Source organism: Tauraco erythrolophus, chromosome 25, assembly GCF_009769465.1.
Source record: "Tauraco erythrolophus isolate bTauEry1 chromosome 25, bTauEry1.pri, whole genome shotgun sequence".
In the NCBI taxonomy this organism is placed as follows: domain Eukaryota; kingdom Metazoa; phylum Chordata; class Aves; order Musophagiformes; family Musophagidae; genus Tauraco; species Tauraco erythrolophus.
Window position 1 is genome coordinate 2893117 of NC_141489.1, and position 19414 is coordinate 2912530.

A 19414-nucleotide genomic window follows, 5' to 3' on the forward strand; every position below is an offset into this window, starting at 1 on the left:
AACTGTTGGCTATATTAAGATCCTGCAGGCAGCTCACTCAGTGCCATACCTCCAGAGCAAGGGGGAACCAAAGTGGAAGATTAGAGTTCTAAACCTAATTTCAACCTGTTGAAGGAGATTGCTTTTGGTGAAAATTCCCTTTTCGTTGCCTGTATTTTTTTAAGGTTCAGCAAGATATTTTTTTAAATACAACAGTGAATGTAGCTAAGCCTAAGTTCTAAAGAGTTTCAGTGAGGCTCAAGGCCTAGGGAGTTTCCAGGGGATTCAGTGAGATCTTCAGGGCCAAGAGATTTCAGGCAGCTAACTCTGCCGACATCAGTGGCAATCTGGCACCTACACGTATTCAATAATTGAGGATTTAAAAAACAAAAATCATTTTTGTGCGATTTTTAAATTTCAAGTCATCGAGTAGTTGATAAACCTTCTGGTGTAGCATGACGAAATTCTTCGTTTCCTACTTGGAAAATTCTGACAGTTAAGAGACTGCAAGTCTGTCTTAAGAACCTTATTAAAGGGAGCTTGACCCCAGTGGAGATCCTTGTAAGCAGAAGCTACACCAGTTCTGCACCCTGAAGAAACGGCTCCCTCTTTTCCCAGGCCAATTCCCGATTTCCACACCTCGCTCAGGGTGAAGAAGTGGTTTCAAGCACTGACATCTAGTGGTGACGCCAACATGGAAGGCACCTGTCGCTATTTGCAGCCTCTCAAGTTTCACATCCCTTTGCGCTTTTCTCCAGAACAAACCTGCACTTTCAGCTCCAACAAACGCCAGGGCTGGAGCTTCTCCAGTACAGATCGTTAGCACACGGCCAAGGGCTGTACACATCCTTCATGTAATGAATTAATGAAAAATATATTTTTATCTCTGCCACAAGCCTCCTAAGTTTGGGCTGAAGTTTGAACTGAAGCGTAGTACCAGCAAGTTAAATCCCTCCAGCTTGTCCTATTGGTAGACACACAGATACTGAACAAGCTCTGCTGTGGTCACCACACTACCTGATCGTTGCTCTTCTGAGAGCACGAGACAGCCTGGCAGACATAAGGCCCTCTTCCTCTGTCCTCTACTCGCAGTGCATCCTTCAGAGTTATGTCAATTCGGTGTTTGAGCTGCACAAAGGACTTAGAGACTGCATTACCGTTTTATCCGGACATGGTAAGAGCCTGGGGAACTGGATTCCTGGCTTCTACTCAAGCACTGCCACCTCTAGGAAAGTTATTAAACACCACCCACTTCTGCTTGCTTTGTTTTTCCAATAACATCCTGCTGGCGGTGGTAAGTCCTGCTAATGTCCATGAACATAAACAACTTATTTCAGACATAAGCTTCAGTAACACCTAAAAGCTCCAATTAATATTTTATTTGGTTACCTGACACCATTAAGCACTATAGCTCTCACATAACAGTTTTTGAAAGAGGAATGCTTTAGCTATCACCAACTAGCAACTATGTAAGGACACAGCAACATGCAACTTTTCACATGCTCATCAGATCCTTTAGTCTTTTTCACTCAAGCAAACCTGCAATTTAATTTTCATATTTGCAAGGTCCAAATATGCTGTTAGAACCAGTCTTGAAGCTAACTGCCATTTTTCTACCATAGGCAGACTCCATTTAACACAAGAAGAGATAAAGGATGAAGAAGTTGCCATCTACAAGCTCTTTGAAAGCTTTTTTTATTGCTCCTAACTGCCCCACATTTCCATCAGAGCCCTTCGCCAGTTTGCAACATTGGACACATTCACTTTGGTGAGGCCTGAGCTTCCTCTCATCAAAAACACACAGGAGATGAGCAACTACAAAGCGTTCACACCAACTCCTCCCTTTTCTTTCCATTAAGGAATAGTACACTACTTTTCATTGTTCCCATTCCTCCTGCTCTTTGAAGTGACGCCCTAGTCCATCCCAAAATTCATCTCAAATTAAACATTTCAAGTCTGTCTAATAACTTGAGAGCACAACGTTCATGAGCCTAGCACTAGACTGTGGCTCAAATGCCATTTGAAATTGTATTCAATTCCAGGCAGTCTTTTCTTTTTTATTTTCTTAGTCTTTTCATGGCAGGTGGGTTGGAACTAGATGATCTTTGAGGTCCCTTCCAACCCTAACCATTCTATGACTCTATGATTTTATTGTTTTTCTTTTAAAGTAGGAAGAATTTGTGCATTTGTGCAGCAGTGTCTTCTCCTGCAGCCACCTTTGAGTCGGTTTGCAAATTGGTTCACTGAAATAACCAGACTTGCTAACGAATCGTTCATGCATCCCTAGCCCTGGGCTTAATGTGCACAATTTTTAGACAAAGTGTGGGCTTATTTGCAACCAATACCTACACTCCCACTCCACGTACCACGCACACTGCTTCCCGTTCCTCTCTGCTTGGGCAAAAGCAGAGGTGTTTCATCTTGACTTCTTCAGGAGGTTTGCCTTTCACAATTTCACAGCGGACCGGAGTCATCTAGGAGCAATAACGATTTGGAACGAGAGAAACAGTATTACTTGCATGACTAAGGATGACACGCACTCATGAGGATTACACGATTAGGCCCCAAGAATTTCATAATCCCTAAAGATAACCATAGTTGGAAAGAAATCACGTGTTCGAGTAAACATCCTTATTTTCCCCCGGGAAATGATTGTTATCGATATGCTACATTATCGATATGTTACATTTAGGCCGGTAGCTGGTTAATCGCAGCCAGGGACACGCAGGGGACCCCCCAGGGTGAACCCGCTGCCTCCCCGCCCCACAGGCCCCGGTTAACGGCCCCGGGGAGCTACAAAGCACCTCATGGGCTCAGGGCAGAAACGCGACGGCTCGCGTTCACCCGGCAAACAACTACAGAGGCAGAGCTTGACGAGAAAACTCCCCCCCCCGACGACATTTTGCGCGCGGAAAGATCAGTCAGCGACAAGAACGAGAGCCTGAGGCAGCGCAGCGCAGCCAGGCCCGCCCGGGCCCGCCAGGCCCTGCGACGGCCCGCCCCGCGCGGAGCCGGGCCCGGGAAAGGCCGCTCCCTCCGGCAGGGCACCCCCTCGGCGGGACGCTGCCCGCCTCCGCCTCGAAAGCAACGGGAACTCACCGCCTTCCTCCACCCCCAACCACTCCGTGCACCCGGCGACGCGCCTTTGCCCGGCCCCAAGATGGCCCCAGCGGGAGGGCTCGGGCTGCCCGCACTCAACATGGCTCCCTGGGGAAAACACCCGTTCCGCTCCCCGCGAGCCCGCTGGCTTCATACCCAGACCCAAGATGGCCGCCGCAGCCCCCGCCAAGAGCCCTCAGCCCAAACCCAAGATGGCCGCCGGCAGCTTCACTCTCAGCGGCGCCGCCGGGATACCTGCCCGAATCCAAGATGGCAGCCCCCGCTGGCGTGAGGCTGGCTCGGCGTCACGTGACGGGGGGGTGTGGACCGTGTCCCGGCGGAAGCGTGAGGGACCGAGCGCGGAACAGGGACTGGCGGCGGCGGGAGCGGGCTGGCGCCGCCGGAGCAGACGTGCCGCAGGACGGGAGACACGGCTGTCACCACGGAGCCCGCCAGCGCTAACACGGCGGCGACCGCCGCTTCGCGGGCCGGGGGCGCCGGGGACCAGCCGACCTCGCTGCCCCCGCCCCCGCCGAGGATGCCGCGCAGGAAGGTGAGCGCGGCCGCGGAACCGGGGAGGCGCCCGGCAGGCGAACCGGCAGAGTCGGGCTACAGCGTTACCCCCTTCCTACCCCCTCCGGTACCTCTCACGGGGACAAAACCGGGGGGAAAATAGCGGCCTTCAGCCCCCAGCGCCCGCCCCGCTCGCTCCCTGAGTGGCTCCCGCACGAGCACGCTGAGCGCCGATTGGCTATCTTGCGCGTCACTCATCGCCCCCAACGGTTATCGTTTACCCTCCCCCGCGCCTGCAGCGCGGTCTGCCTCTTGGCTTTTCCGATTGGGCAGGTAGTTAGAGAGCTGGTCCCGTGTTGGTCGGATTGCCTTGCCGGTCTGGGCGCTGATTGGCTTCTGCGGCTGCCCATCTACGCCCCCTACCGTCACCTCCCCGCGCGTGCCTTGTTTCTCCTTTCCCCCACCTCACTCCCCCGCGCCGCGCAGTTGTTTCTGTGGGAGCGAGGTTTGCACTGGTTGGCTGGTGGCTGCCGTCACTCACGCCCGACGGCCACGCCCTTTCGCTCCTCAAGCGGACATTGGCGGGCTCTCCCTTTCGGCTCCGCCCACGCGCGTTGCGATTGGCCGCCACCGGCGGGTCTCCGCTGGGCGCAAAACAAAGCGGCGCGGAGGCCGCGCTCGCGCCACTGTGCGCGCGGGGCCTCGGCGGCCGCTCCCGCCCCTCCCCTCAGGCGGGCACCGGCCGCGGCGCCATCTCCTCGGGGGGGGGGGTGTCCCTGTCCGCCCTGACCGGGACCCGTCGACCTTCTCCACCTGTGTGGTGAGGAGTCGCTTTGGCCGCTGCCGACGCCCGGCTGTTCTCGCCACCACCCGCTCCCGTGGCGCCTCGGGCCCTGCCGGGCTGTCCCTGCTGGTTTGAACGGGCAGATCGCAGAATCATGGAATCATCTAGGTGGAAGAGCCCCTCAGGATCATCGAGTCCAACCGTTCCCCCTGCGCTGTCAGGGTCCTTAAACCATGTTCCTCAACACCAAATCCACACAGTTTTTAAACACCTCCAGGGATGGGGACTCCACCACCTCCCTGGGCAGCCTGTTCCAATACCTCACAACCCTCTCTGGAAAGAAATTTTTCCTGATATCTGACCTAAATTTCCCCTGGCGCAACTTGAGGCCATTCCCTCTCGTCCTGTCATTCCTAACGCGGGAGAAGAGACCGACCCCCATCTCCCTACAACTCCCTTTCAGGTAACTGTAGAGAGCGAGAAGGTCCCCCCTGAGCCTCCTCTTCTCCAGACTGACCAGTCCCAGCTCCCTCAGCCGCTCCTCACAGGACAAGTTCTCCGAACCCTTCACTAGTTCACTAGGTGGTTTGGGAGTGCTGTGGGCTCGGCAGGGTGGGCCGGGAATGGTCACCTCTCCCGCCTCGAAACTTCATTTACCTTTTGGTTTAAGTAAAATCAGGTGCTGCTGTTGTCTTTCTTAGTGGATCAGTTTGCAGAAACTTTATTATTCAAGGCACTGTTTAACACTGCGTGTTTGTTAAACTAAAATATTTTCTCCATAGTAATACGTTTGGCATTTGTTAGTTTGCACATGTGATTGTCAGCTTGAATTTATCTAGCATCAAATATTTTCTCTCTTTTTTGGTTTAATAGTATAAAACCCCCCATGGCAGGGAGGTTGGAACTAGATGATCTTTGAGGTCCCTTCCAACCCAAACCATTCTGTGATCCTATGAAATACAATAGCAAGTTTAAGTGTGCCTGTGCTAATGTCTGGGTCTGTGGTGTTGCAGAGGAATGCGGGCAGCAGCTCAGATGGAACAGAAGACTCCGATTTCTCTACTGATCCTGAGCATACAGACAGCTCTGAAAGCGATGGCACGTCACGACGATCCGCCCGTGTGACCCGTTCCTCAGCCAGACTTAGTCAAAGCTCTCAAGGTAAATGCTTGGTTTTCTTAAACAAAGACAAGAAAAGCAGCCCCTTCAGCAACAAGTTGATGTACTCCATATTCCTGACCTTTAGAACTTAAATGTATGCAGTTTGTACCTAAATAAAAATATGTAATGTTTTTCATTCGCTATTAAAGGCAAAAAGCAGTCTTTATAAGTGCATTTTGCCCAAATGGGGTAATATAATCTAAATATTACACTGGTGGTGGAAGTCAAACCTGAGTTTCCTCTGTTTTCCTCTGTTCAAAAAGTATCTATTGTTAAAGGAAGTGGGAACCAAACCCTATGATTCTGCTGCCAGCTTTGCCTAACTTTTCTGAAAACTCTCAAAATTTGCTTTCCATCTAGTCAGTTGTATTGGTACCAGAGCCAAGCTAGAGAGAGAGCACATTTAGGGGTGAAAGCTGGTTTTGTTTGCTTTGTTTGTTTGGGGTTTTCTGTACTGCAAGGGAAGATGTATTTTCATGACTTGCTGATGCTGACCCTACTCTGCAATAGACATAATCAATATATTGCCAGTTATTTTGTATGCTTCTACTTTGGCATCTAGATTGTAAGGGGAAACATTGAATGTGTCCTCCTTCTCAGTGTTAGTGTACTCATTTCTTGGCTGTTAGTTAATAAGCTGCCATTTGGCAAGACAGGGAGGAAATGACAGTCGATAGTAACTTCTTTCCATTGCTCCATGTACACACTTTTGAAAATAATCTGTTTTGTGACAAATTTTATTGCAGGTAAGAAATATACATGCAAGATCATCTGGTGATTAGGCCTTAAAAACAAGAGGAAAGCTGGTTTGGATGTGTATGGGATGCCTGTGATATTCTTAGGTTATGACAGCATTATTTTCGTGCAAAATAATTGTTTTATATTCTTAGGAGCAGTATAGGATCACAAAACCACACACAGGGTCCCAAATATAGCTCCACACCAGAAGCAGCCTTGCTATTCCCAAGGGTTATCTAAACACTGATAGTGCTTATTTAAACTAAGGGTTCTTTAGATTTCCAAGTGGGAGCTGGTTTGTAATTACTAGTTAATTAAGTAGTTAAGTCCAGAGAAAGCTGATCTAATTCCAGATTCTTCAGTGCTGGTAAAAGTGTCAAAAGATTTAAGCTCAGAGGAACAGAGCGTATCCTTGTGATGACACGCAGCGGTGAGCAGCAGGACAGAACTCTGTGTTAACACCCAGCTATCAGATGTTGGTGTTACAGACTCTAGAGCACGTGCGAGGCTGGTCTCTGACTTACAGTGGTTATTGTGGGTGTAATTATGGTGTTTCTGTGGAATTAGATTCCAGCCCAGTTCGTAATCCACCATCGTTTGGAGCAGAAGAGCCTGTCTATTCTACGAGGAGGGTGACCCGCAGCCAACAGCAGCCTGCTCCTGTGACTCCAAAGAAATACCCGCTCCGGCAGACTCGCTCATCTGGGTCAGAGACTGAGCAAGTGGTTGACTTTTCTGACAGAGGTACGTGAGGTGTTGAAAGTTTTCAGCATGCTGTTGGAAAGAGCATGTGACTCCGTTCTCTGAGGGCACAGTATAATATCCTGAGGGTCGAGGGTTTGAGACAGCTGTCCGGAGTTGCTTTATGTATTTTTTTGAAAGCTTTCTTTCAGGCAAATTTGTAACATCTTGATCCTTATTCAGACACTAAAAACGCAGCGGATCACGATGAGTCTCCACCTCGTACCCCCACCGGGAATGCCCCTTCCTCAGAGTCTGATATTGATATCTCCAGTCCAAATGTATCCCATGATGAGAGCATTGCCAAGGACATGTCCATGAAGGATTCTGGAAGTGACCTGTCTCACCGCCCTAAGCGCCGCCGCTTCCATGAAAGCTACAATTTCAACATGAAATGTCCCACTCCTGGTTGTAACTCTTTAGGTAATTTCAGCTCCAGGATTAATGTGTTGGGTTTTGCCTTCCTGCTGTGATACTCAAAGTCCTGCTCAGTTGAGTTAAACATCCTAACCATATGTACTTAATTAGGATCAGAAGTATTATCGAGAAGGGGGTATAGAGAGGTATATTCTTCCTGGAGGTGTTTTCTGGCTAGGAGCGTTTGGGGGATGATAGGGTGAAGAACAGGTTAGGAGTGTGAGCACAGATGTGGGAGGAAAATGCAGAGGCTTGCAGGCAGGGTCCTGGTCCCTGCCAGAGGCAGGTTTTCAGAAACAGATTGCAGACTGGATTGTAGTCCTGGCTGCTTGCATGGAGTGCAGCTTTTGAGTTAGCGTGAAAGATTTTCCTGCTTTGTTCTTAAAGCTTGTGCCATGAACCATGAAGTGTTACACTGGTCATAACCTGAGCATGCTCCTTGAGAAGCTCATATGAGGCATCTGCCCATCTAGGATACTTTTTCAACCTCTTTGTCATCGTATGTTAAAAGGGTTTTTTTCTGATCCTTTGCAGGACACCTAACTGGAAAACATGAACGACACTTCTCCATATCGGGATGCCCACTATATCATAATCTCTCAGCAGATGAGTGCAAGGTAAAGGAGGCTTCTGTTTTATCTTCCTTTTTTTTTTTTTTGAACAAAATGCCAAGAACCTGTCATTTGTGAACAGAAAATACAGTTAACATGTTTCAGCTGTAAGACAGCAGCATTTGTCTGTCGAATCTTCTGTGAATTACAGTTCAGGAAGTTCACCTAAATGAGAAATGGAAAAGATGAAAGCTTTGATAGCAGCTTGCTGCAGCGCTGACAGATGAGTTTTGGCTTCCAGGTACGAGCACAGAGCCGGGATAAGCAGATTGAGGAGAGAATGCTGGCCCATCGGCAAGATGACAACAACCGGCACGCCACCAGGCACCAGGTAGGCAGCCTGCACATCGTGGTGCAGCTGCTCAGTTAAAAGTGGAAAAACTCAGCTCGAGGTTTCCAGTGACAATGATTTTAACTTTATCTCCCTTCTTCACTTCTTGGATAAGCTATCATGTTGAATCCTCAGATTTCTCAGCTCCAGTTTGGTTCAGCAAGCACCATTCACCATTACAAAGGAGGCTGAGCTGTTCTCAGCATGATCTTTTCCGTGTGCTTTGATGTGTAGGACAAGAGAATTCCTGCAGAACTGTAAACTGCAATTCTACTCTGACTAAACAGAAAAGAATAAAACCAGGGGAATTACATTTTTCAGTTCATGGGTCTTGGACTCGAGTCAGGATGACTCATTAAGTCAGCTCTGAGCTTCTCCACATGATTCAGCAGTGCATGAGGAGTGCACCCTGTCCTGTGGAACTGAGGTGCATTGGCCAAGGCGAGCTGCGGTAGGAAGAAAATGTTTCTGTTTTACATACCTGTGTTGTACCTGCAGCGCCTTCTCATTAGCACAGGATCTGGTTCAGAGGCAGCAGATGTCATAAAATGAAAGCCAGGACAGAGGTCCTTGAGGGTGGGAAGGTGAAGAAGAATGTTTGATGTGGATGAAGCCTAGTGAAGGTTTCCACCTCTGGTTTCTTGCAGGCACCAACAGAGAGACAGCTGCGATATAAAGAGAAAGTAGCTGAGCTCAGGAAGAAGAGGAACTCAGGACTAAGCAAGGAGCAAAAAGAAAAATATATGGTAAAAGCAGTAATTCTTTCATTCCCTTCTGTCTGGAATGAGACCACTAAGCAGGAGTTTGGCTTTCCCAGTCATCCTGCAATGTTCTCAGCTGAAAAAGCTGCAAGATTCAACAGCTTAGTAGCAGCGTGGCAGCAAAACCTCCCATTATTTTGTTATTGTAGGAGCACAGGCAAACCTATGGCAATACTAGGGAACCTCTACTGGAAAACCTGACGAGTGAGTACGACCTCGAGCTTTTCCGAAGAGCGCAAGCACGGGCATCTGAGGACCTGGTGAGACTTCTAACTCATAATGCATCTCATAGCAAATGTCTTTGTTGGAAACGTGAATGCTTTCTGGGTTTTGCACTTGTGCAAAATCAGAGTTTGGAAAAAAAGCAGCTACAGCCCAGCCAAGTCAGCAGAGTTATGCTAGGGATAACGTTTAAGTGCCCGTCATTCATAGGGTTTGCTGAAAGCACAGCTGGAGCTGAGCATTTGCAGTCGTGAATGCTGCAGTGCCTGCAAGAGGAATAATTAGTAACGGTCCCATTTAATAGGTGTTTGTTTCCAGTGAAAGAAGTTTTCAGCTTCACCTGCTGAAAACGTGGCTAAGTGATGACAGCAAATGACAAAAGTCATCTGAACAGTAGCTGGTGACTGTGGAACAGAGTTCACAACCTTGTGTTGCTGAGGCTTCTGTAGTTGCTTTCCAAAGCTACTTCCCATCTCCAGAGATGAACCAAAAGATACTTTGATGCTTACCAGTGACAGTTGCATCTGGGATATCTAAGGCAGAACATTGGGCTGTATCCTCTCCCTTCAGATGAGGAAGGCAGTGTGAAGTTGCAAGGAGGTTATGCTGCTTTGGTGACAGAAAGAGCAGGATCCTTGTTTCAGCATGCTGCTAAGTGCTGATTCATAAGATGGTTTCTGATGAAAGGAACAGTCAGTGACTGTCCTGCTTCTGGACAGAACTCTGAGTTTGATTGAGGAGAGATCTGTGGGAAGGGTCATTAGATGTGCTCACACCAAAAGATGAATTGAGAAGACTTGCAGTAAATGATTTCCTTAGGGGGAAATAAATAGGCCCCCTTCCTCTCTACCTGCTTTTAAATTTTTTAAGACATAATAATCCATTTTTTTCATTCATAGGAAAAGTTGCGGCTCCAGGGCCAGATCACAGAAGGCAGCAATATGATTAAAACCATCGCTTTCGGCCGTTACGAGCTGGATACCTGGTATCACTCTCCCTATCCGGAGGAGTATGCTCGTCTGGGACGTCTCTACATGTGCGAATTCTGCCTCAAATACATGAAGAGCCAGACAATACTGCGCAGACACATGGTAAGGGTTAGGGCAGAGCTGATTCCTGAGCTTCAGATCTGGTGTCAGCATGTAAACGTTTTAAAACATTATTGTTGTTAACTCAGTTGTTCACTTCAGAAGGTGAGAAGGCTGCATGTCTCCTAATATATCCAGTAGCTGTTGTAATCCTTTCCGCCTTAAAACACTAGTGTCACCCTAACTCTTTTTTCCTGTCATAGGCAAAATGTGTTTGGAAACATCCACCGGGTGATGAAATCTACCGCAAAGGCTCCATTTCGGTGTTTGAAGTGGATGGGAAGAAGAACAAGGTAACTTAACTGCAATCATTAGGCCAGTTTCCAATGTGGACTCGTGTCTTCTGAACGTGCTGGGCACTGCTTTTCCTGTAGAGAAACAGGATGCAAATGGTCTTTTCTCCCTCTTGATTGCAGAGAGGCTGCTAGAGTCTGATCTGTCCATTCCTGCAATTCTGGCAGTGGTTTTGTCTGCATTTTCTTTGTGGTTGTTCCTCAGCCCTGGTGTGCTCCAGGAGTTCCATCCGTTGTCTTGTACTGTGCTTGAAGATGTGCATCAAGATCCCTTGCTGAAAGTTAGCGGGGAGATTCTGTGCTTGGCCTCAGTAGATCGCTCCTGCCCATCTCCCCTCCGCAGTGAACACTCAGCCAAATTTGGGATAGAGTGGGAAGCAGCCTAATGTTATTAAGGACGATGTCCTTAACCCTGAATTGAAGGGTGGGACGTGAATCTGCAACTGCAGATTCAGTGCTGGGCAGTAGCACCGTGCTCGTGCCCTGTCTCTGGTTGTGGCCAGTCCTGAAGGCTTCAGCAGAAAGAGCAAACAAACAAATTCAGCAGCTAAATTCTGCGCTGGAGTCTTTTCTAGTTAGCAGAGAGAACCTTGAAGCGTGGGATTAATACAATACAGTGCAAGCAAGCGGAGATCCAGCCTTCTGCATCCCTTCACTGAGTGTGTGATGTTTGGGCCTTCAGCGATGGATATCGCAAACGTCAGTTCCCATCCTTAGGAAGCCAGGCTTATCGAGTTTCATCACAAATGGAATTGTTTCCTAACCCAGCTGCTCTGTTGGAAATACTGTACGTCATTTCTCAAATGATTCAAAACTTTCTTGTGGTTTCCCATGTGTACCTGTTTCTGTCCGGTCTTGGGCTGTTCCTCTGTAATGAACAGGTGTATCCTCTTCTCCTTCTGCTTCCAGATCTACTGTCAAAACCTGTGTCTGCTGGCAAAACTTTTCTTGGACCATAAAACACTGTATTATGATGTCGAACCCTTCCTCTTCTATGTCATGACAGAAGCTGACAACACTGGCTGTCACCTGATAGGCTATTTCTCCAAGGTGAGTTGAAAATCCATACATATGCCTTGCTTCCTCACTAGAATGAGGTTTAGGACACCAGTTATCAGCACTGAATCTCCGCTCTGGAGTTTTTGCAGGCTCGGGATTTCACAGAATCATAGAATCATCTGGTTTGAAGAGCCCCTCAAGATCATCGAGTCCAACCGTTCCCCCTGCGCTGTCAGGGTCCCTAAACCATGTTCCTCAACACCAAATCCAGACGGTTTATGAACACCTCCAGGGATGGGGACTCCACCACCTCCCTCGGCAGCCTGTTCCAATACCTCACAACCCTCTGTGTAAAGAAATTTTTCCTGATATCCAACCTAAATTTCCCCTGGCGGAACTTGAGGCCATTCCCTCTTGTACTGTCATTCCTAACATGGGAGAAGAGACCGACCCCCAAATTTGTTGCTTTTGGGAGTAGATGAGGTTCCAAACCTGATCTGCATGAATTGTTCTTGCTGTTTGCTGCAGGATTGCAGGTGCTTTACTGTAGCATCTTTCCTCATCACTAGCAGAAACCAAATCAGCTCAAATGAACTGCTGTTGCTAGGAAGCACAGTGGTGTCTTAAATGTGGGCAAAAGTAATGATAAAGAAAATGTAAAGAAATGTAGAGAAAAATACATTAAAATAAGCATCAGTCACCATGATTTTTTTTTTTTAATAAATTGCTCGTAGGATTAAAAACTCTTGGGTGGAGAAGCTGAGACATAACTCAGGTAACTTAAGCAGATCCCACAAGTAAGTCACTGGCCAAACTTAGAGTAGGAGCCAGTTTTCTCAGCTTCTTGCTCAGACATGTTGCCTACCTAAAAATAGCCAATCTGTGTGTTTAATCTCTGCTGCACATTGGTGAAAGCCATTTCCTCGTTGTTCTTCAGTACGTAAAAATGATGATCCTTCTGGACATGGTGGTATCGTGCAACGCAGTTACCAGTTTAGACTTTTCAGTCAGGGAAATTCTGTAGTTAGGAGAATACTCTCCCAAATGAAGTGCAGGAAACTATTTTCCTTAAATAACCTGAGCCAAAACTGAATAAATATCTTAAAAAAAAAAAAAAAAATGCTCTACAGAAAAACCTGCATTGATCTGAGGATAAGTGTGTCTGAGTCTCCTCTTTGAACGTGTCAATATACACCACGTGCTTGTAGTGCTGCTGTTGTGTCGCTTTCTTGTTGCATGTCAACCTGGTAGGTGACAGAGGTGGTGGTGAGAGTGTTACTGGCTCCTTCCCAGGTACATGGCCAGCCATCCTAGGTGTAAAATTGTCCACCAAACACCCAATTTAATGGCTAACAAAGACACTAAGCCAGGTTGGTAGCCGAAGGATGATCGTGATCCTTGTTGTCAGGCAGGTTTTGCTGCTGCTGCTCCTTTCGCCTTGTATCAGTTGCACAGGCTTGTTCAGTCTGTTGGGATTGTGATATACCCGTTGTTCGTACAGATCTAGACCTGTTCATCTGTCCTCTCTGCTCTTGTTTTTAGGAGAAGAATTCTTTTCTCAACTACAATGTTTCTTGTATCCTGACGATGCCTCAGTATATGAGGCAAGGTTACGGCAAAATGCTCATTGACTTCAGTAAGTAGAGAGAGAGAGAAATTCTGGAAACATGTTCTGTCCAACGTGACGATTTCACCAAGGAATCGTAACGTGTCTGTGGTGGTGGTGGTGGTTGAGCAGTTTTCACTACTAACTGGTTTCTGAATGTGCTAAAGAGGGTAACAGCCAGGAGAGAGTAGTTTAGGAAGGATAAATAGGTTTTCTTTCCTTTGCAGGCTATTTGCTTTCTAAAGTCGAAGAAAAAGTTGGCTCTCCGGAACGCCCTCTGTCTGATTTAGGTCTCATCAGCTACCGTAGTTACTGGAAGGAAGTTCTCCTTCGTTACCTGCATAATTTCCAAGGAAAAGAGATCTCTATAAAAGGTATGTTTTCCAGCTGGATAAACTTGTAGTGAATTGGTTCAGGAACATACCTGTGCATCTCATTCACTCATTTTCCTGAAATATGAGGCAGGTCATGCTTGACTCATCCAAATAGGTGTTTGTGTAGCAGCACAGTTAGTGGAATAATCCTATAGCAGGATGTGGCTCCTTTCCAGTCCTGCCACCATTAAAGATAAGCTTGCAGAGTTTTGAAAGTATGTACTGGTGGTTTCTTTTAAAAATATATATTTAAAAAAAAAAAAAGATTCAGCACAGAACTTTGTCCTTCTGTAGATCAGAATGTTAATTTTAGAAAGAAAAATGGCTCCACTGAGAGGCTTTCAAATTATTTGGAAAAGTACTAGGACTATTTGGACTTCTTTTAATAGCATTTTTATGTTTATGGCACCTAGGAGTGTGCAGCATTTCTTATAGATACCAAGGTAGTCCTGAAGAAGCAGCTACATCTTCTTTCAGATGGTTACACCTTATTAACTTGCATCTTAAAATTAGTATCACTAAATCACTGTGATGATTTGATTGTGATTGTGATGTCCAGGCTGGCTTTCGGTTTGCAGGTGAGCTGGGCTCTTTCTGTGCAGCTCTGCAGGGCACCCGTAGCCTGTGGTTCTTCAAGCTCTTTGCAATCAGGCCACCCTCGAGAGTGAAAGGAGCCAAAGGCGAGTCGTGCAGCAGAGCTACAGATAAGCAGGGTGGTGAAAGGGTGCAAGTCATGCAGCAACCGTGGTCCTGAATGTGCCTTCTTCAATATCTGCAAGGCGTTTTGGGTATATCGCCTCAAAAGGAGTCGTGTATAAGTTGTATTTGAGAACTAACAGTTACAGGCTACTGAGGAGGAGTTTGCTCTAACACAAACTGATTCTGGTTTGCAGAAATCAGCCAGGAGACTGCGGTGAACCCTGTCGACATTGTTAGCACGTTGCAGGCGCTTCAGATGCTCAAGTACTGGAAGGGAAAACACCTGGTCCTAAAAAGACAGGTAAGATTTGCCGTAGCTATTTCTGCGTTTTGCTTCGTTGTGTTTAGCTGTTACATTCATGTGAACTCGCTGCAGTCAGTATTCCCTTCGCATCGTGCTGGGTTTTCCAGCCTTTTGGCTACTAGCTGATCAAATATGACATGGGCATCCACCTGGTTCTTCAGTAGTGTGGAAATACACTGTATTGGCCTTCCTTTACTGATGTGTGGAAAAACGTTGCTCATTGGAAGTGGCTTTTTAGGGGAGCAATGGATCAACATTCCCACTGTGCTCCTCATCATGCCTGCTCTTTATTGGGCAAATGGATGACATAGAAATGAAGGGAATTAATGGAATCCTGAATGAGTCCTGTTTGTACCCACTAAGACAAGTGGTTTATAAATCCCCAAATGCAACAGCTTCTCTCTTTTGTTTTCTCCTCCTGGAGACTTCACTTTGTAGCTCAAAGTAGCCTTATCAGTGTGGTCAGAAGGATTTCTAGAAAGCACTATGGAGGAAATGTTATTTTTGTCCCGCTGAGCAGTGAGTAGGCTAGTCATCTTCAGATCTGTGGACTTAGATGTGTGGTGTTGTACCGTGGATAATTCTCCATCACGGATCATTTCTTTTAATGACCCTTTCATGCTCTTTTCCTTAGGATCTGATTGATGAATGGATAGCCAAAGAGGCAAAAAGATCCAACAGCAACAAGATAATGGATCCCAGCTGTTTGAAATGGACCCCTCCTAAGGGAACTTAACTGTCTGTCACTCCTGAAGCCAGTGAACCCCAGCAGTAGGAAGTACCCTAGGGATCTCTGTTGTATCTGTTGCTGTTGTGATTGGCTGGTACAGTACCCTCCCGAAAGATCAGTTCCCCTTGGTACTGTTCTGGCCCAGATCTTTTGTGCACACCACAGACGCTGGTTCTGAGGAACTTTATGTTTCGGCCTCAATGAGGTTGCAAGGATTGGATCTGTATAGGACCCAAACGAAGCTCCTAGCAGCACTGGCCCAAGGAGTTCTGATATCTGGTACTGTACCTGTCCAGTCACTGGTCTTACCCTCACGTTCTTCTTCTGATGAGGTTGTGTTGTGTCCTATAATCTGGTTGTTTCTTCCTTCAGGTTCCTTGCGTTCTGAGTAATGGAGGTAACTTCTGTGGCTTTTGAACAAGGTCTAATAACGCTTGTTTGGGGAAAGTCTGGTTTTCCAACAAGCTGCAGTTACACTGACTTCAGCATTTTTAACTAGTCCTGTCTGATGGACTCTTCCATTCCTGTATCAAATAGCTTTAGTAAGGTAACATGACACCTCTTCCAGCAGTGTTTTCCATATAATATAGCAGGTCTTCACATAGTTCCTCTTGTACAGTCAGCAGCTTACTTATCCTGTAACCGAGTGGTGTGATTGTTAGTGCTGCCCTGGAGGAGTCAAGGCTGAGAGTGTGAGAACATCGTGGTCTGACGTGCTTTATAGAGTTGCTCTTGGTATGTGCTCCTGGAGCTACTGCAGTACCACATCTGTTGGAGACACCTCTTTGATCATAAGTTACTGGTTTTTCCTGGTTTATCTCTTGGAGTTAGTGGGTTCCTTTACACAGAAACAGCCTGTTCAGTATATTTCACTGGAGAAGTTTTTTTTTCCCCAGAGTAGTCTTCCTTGAATTGTAGGTCTCTTTGTATTGGAGAGGATTTTTTCCTCTAGACTGAAGAAATAAAAACTTCAGAGAGATTTTTGCTAGCCTTGTCCAAACAGCCACAGAAACCCTACAGTGCAAATATGGTCAGTTGTGGCATTGCCTACAGTGTACGTTCCGTGCATCGGTGGCAGCTCCAGTTAGCCGTGTGGATGGTTTGCTCCTCTGGCAGTGTGTTCTTGTTTGTCTTGGTAAAACAAAAAAGATTTTACTTCCTCTCTCCCGTCAGCACCACCGGAAGAAACTATCCTACAATGGCTTTCAAGTGTAACCACTGTCCTTGTGCCACAAGTTTCCTATATGGCTCTGGTGTGATTAAACAGGGGGACAATCTTGGGGTGGACGATGGCAGCGTCATATAGTGCCGATTTCACCAAAACCTTCCAATGCTTCCCCATGGAATGGTGTCTGAAATGAAGCACTTGCAATGTCCTGGTAGGTGGGAGCCGTTTCCTGTTAACCACTCACCCAGCCTAACGTGGAAAAGTTCTCTACTGCTCTTCTGATGGTTGTCTGCCTTTCTCTGCCTCCTTAAAAAATGGAAAAGAAAAAAAAGATCATCAGCACGTGCTGTGTACCTTGTGGGCATTACTGAATTTTGCTGTCTCATGCCCTTTGCTCCTGTATTGTAACTAACTACAGATATTCATGAAACTACCCAACAAAGTAGATCTCTTGTGGAGTAGGGAAGAAGGCCGTTCTTGTGCAGAAGCTAAACCCTGTTCCCATGATGTGGTAGAATGTGCTATTCTTGTATCTACTTCCCAATAAAGCATGTTCTCTGCTCAAGATTATGCCTTCTTTTTATTTTTTTTCAGTCAGATGCTATTCTGTGTCTCCAGTCCAGTGATGATGCTGCTTTATGTTGCAAGGGACTAATTCTGAACCCGTCTCTGTGCCTGGTGTATTAAGGATTGTGACTAGGTTGAACCTTTCAGAAACAGCTTTTGTGTTCACTTTAGAGCTTATTGTGCACAGAGGCTACCGTGAGGAGCATATGGATATTGCCAGGTTCTGGAAACTTAAGGATGTCACACAAAACTGGGATAGCATCTGTCAGCCTGAAGTTCCTTGAAGAAAGAAGGGAGTTATCCTAAAAGTGATGGCCCTAGATTTTTAGCTTTTTTTTTCTGTGCTTCCACCAGCAGACTTTCTTGCTTCTGGTACTGTGGGAGGACTTGGGGCAGCGAAGTCTCTGATCTTCAAAAAACAGCTTGGAGTTCAGCACATCTCTCAAACATTTTGAGCCTTTGATAGGTTCTCTGATATAAAATGGTTCATTTACACATATCTCTTCCAGCTCTCTCCAGAGATTCTGCTTTTCCACATAACTCAATGGGAGTTAAAAAAGAGTAGGAAATGTTCTTGGACTCTGAGCTCTGAGCTGCAGAGAGGCCAGGGTGCTGTTACGAGTAAGGCTGACACGTCAGTGGTCGTGGCCTGGAGCTCAAGACACTGCTTACAAAGCAAGAGAGCAAACTAACTGATTAAGATCAAAATCAAGGACACTTCCCTGAACAATGATATTTGTTTACTCAAATCACATCCAATTCTGCCTTGTTTTCCGTAATAAGACAGGTTTTTCAGCATATGATTTGGGAGCATTGCTCTTACTTATTTGAGCATAAGTTTGTACAATACCAGTTGCCTTTTTTTGCCTTCTTTTATTTGTTGGGTTTTTTTTGTTTGTTTGTTTGGGTTTTTGTTGGGTTTTTTTTTTGCAAGTACAGAGAGATGCAGTGGGATTTAGTTTGCAGATAACTGGACAGAGAGCCAAGAAGATAAGGGGTTTATTGCCAGCACTGCTCTGCTGTGTTGCAGCCAGCCCCTCTCTAAGCTTTTGCTTCCCTCCAGTCCTTGTTCTGTCTAGTCTGTTTATGTTGGGACTTCTCTGAGGCAGTGACTGTCTCCCTGTCTATGTGCAGTTCTTAACACGATGGGGTCCCCTGTGTGACTGAGACCTCCAGGTGCCTTGGTAATGCAAACGCTAATTAATTAGTGAGTCATGCAGACAGCCATAAACATTTCTGGGTAACCGAAGGACGAGATGTGCTCACAGTTTCACCACAGTTTATTCATAGCAACTGCAAACTCGCAGATGTTCTATTCTATACGGGCAGTTTGAAGCCCACCTAAAAATTACGATGCTACCAAAAAAGCAGATGGTGCTTTCAGTAAATTTTCCTAGATTGATGCCTTCTTGCCTGCTTCTTTTCTCATTTATAAAAAAAAAAACCACTTGCATTTAGCCTTGACCTAACATAGGAGTAGATAATGTCTGTAATTTTAAGTGCACTGGTAACCCTCCAGAGTTCTTTGCTATGACAGACCCAAAGAAACCTCAGCACAAACACAAATTTGATGCAAGACTGAAGGAAAAGTTGAGAGCGCCAGATGACCTCACCTCTACGCCCCAGAAACAAGTGGAACTGCAAGTCCTGTAACTCAAATAAGATTGTGAATGCCAGTAAAGGTGAGCAGTTAGAGCAGATACCATCTCATAAGGAATCTGCTGGTTTTGAAAGCCTCAGATTATCAGCCCAAAACCAGAGAGGTACCCTCCCAAAGAGGCAGACACCCAGGTCTTCCAGTGCTCAGTTCTGATGCTTTAACACCCAACTCAGCCTTTTTCCATGGGCCAACAATGAAGTTTGTTTGGTTTGGATGTCATCTAATGCACTTCTTAGATATATTTTCCCAAAAGATGGTAATTCGGCAGAGCCAGAGTTAAAAAACCTTGATGTCTCTGCTGTCAGTGAATGAGAAACAGCCCTTTGAAAGCTCGATGGGCGCGGTAGTGGCCAGTGTGTGTACTTCCAGAACAGTATTATTTCCTGTTCAGTTTGTTTCCCAGAGAACTTTCCATGACTTCTGCCCCTTTGCTTAAACTCCAGCCAGTTTACTGACAGTCCCTCTAATCTGCAACTTTTTCCCTGTTTATTTTGCTGTTTCTGGCTTTCCAGATCTCGTAGTTAAAACAACTTCACTTTCTGTTTTAGTCTTTGTATTAAAGTGCAGGT

At 46.4% G+C, this 19414-nt stretch overlaps 2 protein-coding genes across 15 annotated transcripts in view; one reads left to right on the top strand and one right to left on the bottom strand.

Moving 5' to 3' along the window:
- Positions 1 to 3355, bottom strand: part of FAM117A (family with sequence similarity 117 member A) — a 33191-nt gene extending 29836 nt beyond the window's left edge. For 6 of the 9 annotated variants that reach the window (XM_086626751.1, XM_086626750.1, XM_086626753.1 and 3 more), the window contains exons 1-2: positions 3079 to 3215; positions 2346 to 2453 (exon numbers count right to left, since the gene is read on the bottom strand). The gene's annotated coding sequence lies outside the window, so the exon portion shown is untranslated. The other 3 variants (XM_086626747.1, XM_086626745.1, XM_086626749.1) reach the window with 3 other exon arrangements.
- A 236-nt stretch (positions 3356 to 3591) lies between these two features.
- KAT7 (lysine acetyltransferase 7) lies at positions 3592 to 17179 on the top strand. 6 transcript variants are annotated; one of them, XM_086626737.1, is made up of 15 exons: positions 3592 to 3631; positions 5389 to 5536; positions 6842 to 7018; positions 7199 to 7438; positions 7967 to 8049; positions 8285 to 8374; positions 9022 to 9120; positions 9285 to 9395; positions 10257 to 10448; positions 10649 to 10738; positions 11648 to 11788; positions 13280 to 13373; positions 13571 to 13717; positions 14611 to 14717; positions 15355 to 17179. In XM_086626737.1, the coding sequence occupies exons 1-15, from the start codon at positions 3617 to 3619 to the stop codon at positions 15454 to 15456; spliced, it is 1836 nt and encodes a 611-aa protein (XP_086482863.1). In that variant the 5' UTR covers positions 3592 to 3616; the 3' UTR covers positions 15457 to 17179. The 6 variants fall into 6 exon arrangements, with proteins under 6 accessions (XP_086482863.1, XP_086482864.1, XP_086482865.1 ...); XM_086626738.1 differs by lacking the exon at positions 8285 to 8374; XM_086626739.1 differs by lacking the exon at positions 7199 to 7438.
- Positions 17180 to 19414: the final 2235 nt, after the last annotated feature.